Here is a 10,045-nt window from a genome sequence, read left to right on the forward strand (position 1 = left end):
GGCCATGCAAGAAGACCAGCTGTACCGAGATGGAAGCCGCCGCCAAACTCGGGACGACAGAAGTTTAGCTCGGGAAGGCAACAGTCAACACGTTCTAGAATCATTTCAGCTCCGGTTCAGTACACCAGTTGTTCAGCTTGCGACGTCGCCGGAAACAAGTAACGGTTCATTTCGCCGCCGTTCAATTTCGGAGTTCAATTAGAAATTGAGATTCACCACCGTCCCCTTTTTTGCACTGGTAATTGCCAAAAATAAGTACGAAAACATAAATAGCAGTTCATGCAGAAGCATGATGTGATGGGATACTATCGACTGTTGGTATGAAAGCTGAATAATTTATAGGGGCATTTACATAGTAACCACCTAAGTTCTATATATTTACATCTATAACTGATCTTAAACTCTTATCTTTTACATTTATATCGTTTAGATGTTAGATCTGTAACATATATGGGTAAATTTTGAAATTTTAAATTTTGAAGTTTGATATGTAAATACGTAAGAGTGAGGTGATATGTATGTATATATTTTCCAAATTTATATTGACATTTTATAAGTGAACCTGAGAAGTTCATCATTTAATGAGTTTGTCAGCTGGATGAACACAAACAAGCATTAGAATAAGTATTTAATGCTCTGATAGAATGCATTTATGATAGGTCGAGTTATTTGAATTTAGCCAGTTTAAGATAGTTTAGGACAGCCTATTATGTATCTTTTAGTCAAATTTTAAATTCGTAAGCTTGAACTTAGCAATATTAGTTTAAAATAATGTGGTAGTTTTCAAACCAAAGAAAAGTAGTAAAAGTCTTGAATCTGGAATTTGAGTGCTTATACTGTTGAGAAAATTTTAAAAAAATTGATCACGTGGCTAAATTATTTGAGTAAATTTGTAAGCCTTTAATAATAGTAAGAGATATTCAAATATGTGGAAGGCAATTACCCACTTGTCTTTCTTTTTTTTTTCTTCTAACACGGCTCATTTTAATAATTTTGTCCTCCACGTTGAATGCCATTGTTGAATATTTTTGGGACTTGTGAGTTATGATCCCATGTAACCCGTGAACTCATACAATATGGGAGAGAGATTATAAAAAATGTGAGAAGAAGCTTAGAGATTTTTTAGAGGGCAAAAGTAGTTCCAAAGAAATAGAGTTCTATCCCACTTCTCCCATATACATTTATTGAGAGGTTTGATTTAGAAGAATAGGGAGAGTAAGGAGGATAACATAGGTTTATTATTGATTTAGAAAAAAACTTACAAAAAGATTCCAAGAGAAGTTCTTTGGAGAGTTTTAGAAAAGGTTTTAGAAAAGAAAGATTTTTATATGACTCATATTCAAGTCATTAAGGATGTGTTCTGGAGTTATTAATTGTGTTCAAACAGAAGGAAGATTGACCTAGTATTTTCCTATTTCAGTTTAATCACATCAAAGATTGACTTTAAGCTCATATCTTGTTACATTAGTTTTAGATGCTCTTACTAAAAATTTACATGAGGTTGTACCTTGTTGTATGCTTTGGTTGATAATATCTTTTTTGAGGATAAGTCTAGAGAAAGGGTTTAGGAAAAACTTAGAATTATAAAAGTCTACATTAGAGTATAATGACTTTCATTTGAGTAGATCTAAAACTGAATACATGGAATGTATTTTAGTTATGGTGGACCTAGTGACAAAATTGTAATAATGAGCGGTCAAATCATTAAAGATGTGATTGTTTTAGATATCTCTAATCTATTTTTCAAAGTGATGGTGATATATATGGGGGTATTATTAGTAGAATTCAAGTTGGATGGCTGAAGTGGAGAAAAGAGAGAAATTTCGGCCCTAAGAAAGAGAAAAAAGGTCGTCCCCATCCCTACCCAGCAAGTGATCTGTGATTTCTTTTTTTTATGAAGAAGTGCAAGAAAGTCATCCTGAAAGTTATCTTTGACATTGCCCAACAGGACCTCTGGGATCTTCTTTCATGTTGCGGTGAAGAAGAAAATTATTGCGGTGCAGAAGTAAGTAATCTCCATCCCTGCCCAGCAGGTGATCAAGATTTTCTTTCTTGTTACTGAGATGAAGAAAGTTATCCTTGTCTCTGCCCAACAGGTGACCCAAAATCCTCTCTCGTGGTTTTCTTTTGCGATTTTGTCGCGCATTCTGAGGGAAATGAAGAAATGTTTGAGTTTTTCCGCCATGTATTTATAGGGAGATTTTTATGCTTCTGCGGCAATGATATGTGGAAAATCTCATCCTCTAGTGTTTATTGATCTTTATGTTTTTTTACCCGCGTTGTGGCATTTGTAGATGGTGATAATCTAATTATTTGTACATCTTTGACGTTGCTTATAAGGTTGCTTTTGCTTTTCTTTCTAAGTTGTGGTTACTCCATTTTTAAGATGATGTCGCCCGACTTATGGGTAATTGTTGTCCCACTTCAGGGGCGCATATTAGTGTTGACCTCTAGGCTTATGCCTTTTAAGGTTTTTTGGTCTCTTAAACATGGTGAATTCTACAATCAATATTAGTACTTGCACTTTATATAAAAATGAATCGCATACCTTTTCAGACTCGTGTCTTCAAAGATTTGTATCTTCTTATGCTTATATCTTCTAAGGCTTCTGTTTTCTTAGGCTTATGCCTTCTAAGAGCTTGAAATGTATTGGTTTCTTTAGAGATTTGCAACCTTTTGACATCTTTGATGTACATGTCAGTTCTAAGACTTGTAGCTTTCTGACGTCTTTCATGGACATATGTCTTCTTTGGCTTGTAGCCTTCTGGGGTCTTTGAGTAGAGGAACCTCGTCAACCACTTGCTCTTGTAGAGTCTATCTAACGAGGATCCAATCACACTATAGGAGAGCTTTAAATTAGCGTTGACATTTTGCGTCGGAAATTTTCGACGGCTACGTCTACATTGGCATAAGTTTTTGTGATTGATTTGCGTTAAATAAAATTTATTCTATTTGTATCGGAAGTTGCATTGGATTTACGTCTGAATATTTAACAAAAAAATGAGGGAATTAATGTTGTTGTTGCGGCGCTTTCTGTGTCGGATTTTCCTCAAATAAATCAACACAAAAGCTTTTCTCAAAAGCATAAAAAAAATCTAACACAAAGTAGACGATAAATCCAACGCAATATGCCTAAAAAACTCATCTTGTGCCTTCCATTTTTTTTTTCTTCTTCGGTCGTCAGGCTCCCATCTCCTCTCCTACCTTCCGCAACACCCAAAACCCTAACATCTCCTCTCCTCCCTCTCTCCTTCGTCGTTCACCTGTCGTTGCACCTCCCCATTGCTGGTCGCCGCACCTCCCCATTGCTGGTCGCCGCACCTCCCTGTCACCGTACCTCCCACCCGCCATTGAAACCCCATCGCGACCCTAGCCAATTTCCTCTTGTGAGAGGATCGAAAAGGTAACTTTGCTCCATTCTTTGCTTTTTTTAAAATTCAATATGTATGTAACATTTGAAGTTTAGGTGTTATACATGTATATGGATAAGATTTTAGCGGTATGTACGTAACATTTGAAATTTAGATTTTAGGAATGTTTATGCATAAAATTAGGTGTAAGCTATGTGTATAAATATAGATGAGTATTGATTGGTATGTATTACAAGCTTGCTATTTATATAGATTGTATAAAAGCAGGTTTGGGTGAGATTAGAGTTGGTTTTGGGGAAGGCATGAACTAGGATTGGATGGTTGAGTATTTTTTTGCTAGTCATTTAATTTTGGATTTAATTAGTTTTGAACTTAAAAAAGAATCGAAGATTGCAATTGATAAAAAAAATCTAATCTCAATATTATATTTTAGCTTGATAAAATTAATGTGGTCGTTGATGAATTTTATATGAAGTTCACTGGTATGACAATTTGCATAGAATTTTTACAATAATTTACATGTGAAGATTAAAAATGCTTAAAAATTAGATGATGATATACAAGATTAATTTATCAAATACACTCAAGAAGATGAGTTGAATTACATGTAGATTATCATGGCATGTTGACTTATGGTACTTGAATTTTGGTCTTTACTAATGGTGATGTGAGGAAAGAGTTATTATATAAAATTCATTATTTACGATATGCAATTCATCCAGGGTGCAGAAAAATATATTATGATTTGAAGCCAATGTTTTGATGGCTTGGGTTCAGGTAGCAAGTGACAGAATTATTTCCAGATATGAGATCTATCAGGGGTAAAAGTTGAGCAATCAAAGATCCAATTATTTATCATAGCCTTTGTCTATTTATGAGTAGAAGTAGGAGAAGATCATTATATTTTATTATGGATCTGACTTTAGTTATTAAATTAGTTCCTTTTATTAGCATAGAGCTATTCTAGGAGGTCTTTTATTTATGGTTGTTCAACCTATTTTGACCATAGTATTACCAAATGAGCCAACATGACCCATTTAGAATCTATATGGTCTCAATTTGATTTAATCCAATTAATTGATCTAATAGTCTTGGACCGTGACTCATGAATCTTAATTTGTTGATTGCATTGTGATTAACATAATTTGATCCATAGTCAAGCTATGCACTGGTATCTTAGTTTCTTTTGAACTTAAATATGCTATTTTAACTAATATATCATCCACATAATGATCTTCCGTTAATCTTTCTCCTCTCAGTTATGCTTTTCTTAATACTAAATTTTCATTTTTTGGTCATACTCTTTTACATAGGTAACCTTAAAGGTCAAAATCAAGTTTCTAACTAGTTCTTAATGTTTGATAAATTAAATGATAGATTTACATATATACCATGAAATTATTGTGCAGATACATATCTAACACCTCAACTTCAATTTTTGCATATATGTCACGACACATATGCATAAAAAGATGTATTCCACTTTTTTTATGTATAGAAAAGGCGGAATGTATGAAAAAAATTTGAAGTTTAGGAGTTAGGTATGTATATGCATAAGAATTTCGTGATGTGTGTAAAAATCCCATTAAAAATATCTAAAAGTCAAATTTAATTTGAATTCCTTCAAGCATTCTAAGCAAAAATCTTGCATAGAATGTTGCACATGCATTTTTATGATCTCCTAGTCAAACTTTTTTAACAAATATATTCATGAACTTTTTGTTTGCTTTTGCTACTTATGTCATACTTATCATGTTTTTTTTAAAATTTTTTTAGACATAGTTATGATATGCTTCTTGTTTAGATTCTGCACATTCCTTCTTTTACTTGTGTATACTGATCCTAATTATTTTTGTTGTTAGTTCTACTACAGATGACCACGGGTGGTGTTGGTGATCAACCACCTCAGCGGGTGAATGTAAGTAAAAAATTGATTTAGTTATATTTATTATGAGTCTTAATGTTTAAAATGACAATTAATAATTAGCTTTTATTATATAGGAGTACGAGCAACTCTGAGAGAGGCAATTGCTCTTCCATACCCGGAGAATTGCTAGCAATAGTGGTATGTCCACCACTGTGCAGTCTAAGTTTGAGCTATGAATACAGGAAGCGAAGAAAAAGAAGGTCGAGATCTCTTTTGCTTCTATGGGTGGCACGAGCTCGTCACACCCGAGTAATGCAAAGCTTGCCAAGAAGGTCACTACTATGACTGAGGAGGTTCATCATCTGCATGAAGTTCAACAGAGAATTGAGTAGAGTATAGCACGTATGACGGAAATTATAAAATATCATTGGGACAAGTGAATGGTGACTCTTGTAATCGAGGAGGATGAGGAGGTGGAAGATGATGAGTAGAAGGATTATATGTTATTATGTATTTTTATTTTATGAAATGTTTGAACTTATATTGACCAAGGTGTATATGTAATTTTTTTATATTTAGATTTGTGATAGTGTCTCCTTTTTCAGTATTGATATTCCTTAAAGCTTTGATACATGATATGACTAGATATAATGTTGTTATGATGTGGATTAAATGTTGTATGGAGGTTGTGGTTTTTTTTTTTTTTTTTTTTTTTTTGGTAGTTTTGCATCCTTTTTGTGCCTATTTTGCGTCCTATAATCTGACATGTTGTCCATCAAACTAAGCCTGATGCAAATCAGACGGTAATTAGATGACATTATTTTTCGTATGATGTTTTGAGATACAAAATTTGACGCATGTGTAGGCTAAACAAGTCCGGCGCTATGATGATGAAAAAATTGACATTAATAATTTGTCAGACTACTTCAACGTAAAACTGATGGAATTAATATTAGCTACCTCTGAATTACCCACACAAAAAAAAAAAATCATACGTAAATCTAACACAAATATAATGATAATCCTCAAATAGCGTCGGATTTACGTTCGATTTGACCGATGCAAATTTGTTGAAAACCTATAGTGTTAACTACTTGCTTCACATGAAGACTTGCCTCTTAGGCTCGTCCTCTAGATGCATGGTAACTTTCAATCGAGTTTAGCTTGGAAATGTTTTATGTAGACTTGTTGTCCAAATGGGATGCCTAAGGACTACCCCACTATGATTATGCTTAGAACGTTGACATGAGCGATCTTTCGAGACTACAGTGAAGGTTGCGCTCTTCACTGAATATTGCTTCCGGAAATATCTTCAAGATGTGCAAAGGAGGTTCCTTTTCCAATCATATGATGTATATCATTGAGAAACGAAGTAGGAGTTCAACGTTTTTGACTTGAGGACTGTATTGAATGAGACTTTATTTCCCATAAACGACGCCAAACTCAAGTGTGCTAGAAGTCATGGTGCTATATTAATGATTATTTATTATCTTAACATTACATGAAAAACCAACAAACACTCAAGTTATTAAAGAGAAATAAGCAACAGGAGATAACTCAACTTTTTATGTGAAAAACCCTTGAAAGGGGAAAAAACCACGGGGTCTAGCCCAATTGAAACAATCCACTATGGATGGTGATCATACACAGGTTTACTCTTCTTCTGAATTAGGGAAAATGGATTTACCAAATTGTAGCATATTTGTAATATGATTGTAGTTCTTGGTGAAAGCAGACAACAATGGTCATAGTCGATTGATGCGGAGGGAGTAGTCCATCGTGAGTGTCGTAAATGGTAGATGTAGTGCCACCTTGTCGTAGAAGTTGTAGTTGATAACCATGATAGTAGCTGGACTATAGATGGTTGCTTCAAGAGCGACAGTTGTTCATAGAGGCTATAGTAGAGGGTTAAGGGAGTTTTGGACCACGTAGGCCGTATAAGCCATAATAGTGATCCGTTATGACTTCCATGGTTGCATGGGCTTGAGTCAGAAGATGCATGAGCAGTGGACCTCATAAGCTTTAGTTGGTCATATAGGCCGTAGTAGTGAGTAGTAATGACGTCTGTAGACCGCAAAAGTCAGAGTTGAGAGCTGCAAGATTTGTGAACCACATTGCTCATTGTTGATCACATAGGCCATAGTGGTAAGTAGTAATAACGTCCCTAGACATCAAGAGTCGGAGTTGGGAATTGCACGAGTTATGGACCACGTATGTCGTAGTTAGTCATGTCGGTCTTAGTGGTGATTAGTGATGACGCCTGTAGGCCATGAGGGCCAGAGTTAGAAGTTGCACGAGCTGTGGACGACCTAAACTGGTGAGTAATATTGACATTCGTAGGCTGTGAGGGCCGAAGTCAGAAGCTATACAAGTTGTGGACCATGTAGGCTATGGTTGGTCACGTGGGCAGTAGTGGTGAGTTGTAATGATATTTGTAGGTTGTAAGAGCCGAAGTCAGGATCTACACTAACGTATGTAAGGTGTGTCGTTACCCAATCTTTGAGATGCATTGTTGCATTGCCTTTGGGGTAAGTTGTTATACTACCTTTGAGGTGCATTGCTGCATCGTCAGCCCTGTTCTTAGGATGATACACCTTTCACAGATTGCTCGTGCGGTGCATCGTCGCAAGGAGTGGACAACGGCCCACTAATGGTAGTTGATGGTGATTTGCAGTGGCTAGCAATTGCAGGAATAGGAGACAACTTCAGCTCCTTCTCCATGCTTCGGTATTCTCTAGGCTTCAAGCTCTCTTCCCCATCAAGAGAGGGATACGACTCTATTTATAGAGTTTTGGTTACAATTAATGAAGAAATATGAATCACCCTGATCGAATGACCCAGAGAAATTTCCTCGATCACACAATATTTGATGAATATTTACATGTCTTAAAATTGTCAGAATTAAGCGTTATTGGGCTCATTAGATTCGTCTTGTTATAATGCTCGATTCGATTATAAGCTTGTCAAATTCGCCATCAGTTTGACTTTTTAAATATGTTCGGAAAGCTTCTAAAAGCGTTTTAATGACTTGATCAGAACTTAATTTTGTTTGAATTGGACCAACTTTAGTACATTGGGCCCGTCTCGCCTAACTGGTCTGTTTGATCGTAAGTTGGTTGAAATCGTAGCTTTGAACGACTGTTAATTGAAGTTTGAATGTTTCGTGCTTAAACGATTATCTCGAGATCTATATCATGCCTCAAGAATCGTTCAGGATTTTGGAAATTTGTATATGGCATGTGAAGGAGGTTGTGAATGTGGTTCATATGTAAAAATTAGAGGCAAACAAGATGACACCCGATTATGAGTGATGCATAGTTGGATGGCAAACGATAGCTAGAAAATTATACAAATGTGATTTTTTTAGGGTAATTTGCATACATGGCATAACATTTTTGGATTTACATATCTCACACCTAAACTTTTGTATTATACATAAAGCACTCAAATCATTAATATAACATCAAAAATCACATTATTATTATTTTTAAAAGTGAAATACACATTTTCATGCATGAATTTTTAACAATATATGTAAATATGAAAATTTAGGTGTGAGATATATAAATATATAAGAATTGTGTGTTACATATATAGATTTTCTTTTTTTTTCCCAGCATTCTCCGTATACATTAACAGCTACTGCCTAGTGCTAATTGCTAAATGATACATATTTTTGGAATGTGGGGGTAGAAAACCAAGTCTTAAGGATGTATTTGGGGCAATGTTGCGGTGCCGGTGCAGTATTTCACCATAGTTTTTTTCCTTTTAATAAAACTGTATTTTATCTGCATTCTCAAAAAATTACAGTTGAATGTTGTGTTTTCTCACTAGACCTGACTGATTGTTGTAGCTACTAGAAAACTACGATCTGACTTAAAATATATATATATAATAACCACCGTAATTTTTTGAACACCTTACTCTTCTCCAATAGCCTAAAAAAAAATTCATATTCAAATGACATCCGCCCCTGCATACCCAAAGTTTAGAATGTATCAATAAGAAATGTGGCATCTGTCCTGAGATAAGTGTAAGGATATAACAATAAATTAAAATAAGTAGCGCACATGATAATTCAGTGCAAGGAGATGGCCATAAATTAAAATAAATAGTGTAAGTGATATTTATCTATCAGTACTGCAAAATATTAAATATCATCATACCTTTAATCATATCAATATTTAAAAATCAATATATCAGTCATCCAAAATTTTACCTTTTTCATCACAGAATTTTTAAATTAATAAAAAAAAGGGACATTCACATGCATGCCACTCAATTCCCAAGAAGTCATATATAACACTTAAATTTGTTTTTTTTGCTTATTTACATTCATGCACCCAAATTTTTTGTCACATCAAAATGATAACCTTCTCATGTAAAAATTAAAGTTTACATGCTCAAACATCTAAATATATAGAAATTGCTTGGTATGTATGTAAATGTTTCCAAGAGAAAATAAAAACAATTTTATTATATTCCAAAAATTTGTTTTTGCAATTTTGTCCCTTTCACTTGCAATACACACATGCGATGCCATCTAATTGCCATCTATTCCCTTCTTCCCACCTATGGATTTCATGAGCAAACACCATATTGCACTTAGAGCTTATTACAGTCTTTAACCTTTACCTGGCTACAACAAATTAACTCTCCCTCCTCATCACCCTCACCTTCAACCCATTCCGCATTTGCAGTATGATCGACAACTTTGGCTCCACCACTTGTCCCTCCACCATCTCCAACCTAAACTCCCTCACTACCGCCACCACCACCTCCCTTAACTCCGCAAATACGACCGCCG

The 10,045-nt window shown here is 34.9% G+C and overlaps 1 protein-coding gene and 1 long non-coding RNA gene across 2 annotated transcripts in view; one reads left to right on the forward strand and one right to left on the reverse strand.

The window, feature by feature from the left end:
- The first annotated feature begins 22 nt into the window (after nucleotides 1–22).
- LOC110038903 lies at nucleotides 23–5,833 on the forward strand. The gene is made up of 3 exons (XR_002295466.1): nucleotides 23–238; nucleotides 5,234–5,289; nucleotides 5,373–5,833. It is a non-coding gene; the product is annotated as an uncharacterized LOC110038903 (long non-coding RNA).
- Nucleotides 5,834–7,818: 1,985 nt separating this feature from the next.
- Nucleotides 7,819–10,045, reverse strand: part of LOC110038911 (cytochrome P450 86B1-like) — a 3,540-nt gene continuing 1,313 nt past the window's right edge. The window contains 1 exon segment of the mRNA XM_020743836.1: nucleotides 7,819–8,015. Coding sequence (XP_020599495.1) covers nucleotides 7,819–8,015 — 197 coding nt within the window.

This window comes from Phalaenopsis equestris, unplaced genomic scaffold, assembly GCF_001263595.1.
Source record: "Phalaenopsis equestris unplaced genomic scaffold, ASM126359v1 Scaffold234275, whole genome shotgun sequence".
Taxonomy (NCBI): domain Eukaryota; kingdom Viridiplantae; phylum Streptophyta; class Magnoliopsida; order Asparagales; family Orchidaceae; genus Phalaenopsis; species Phalaenopsis equestris.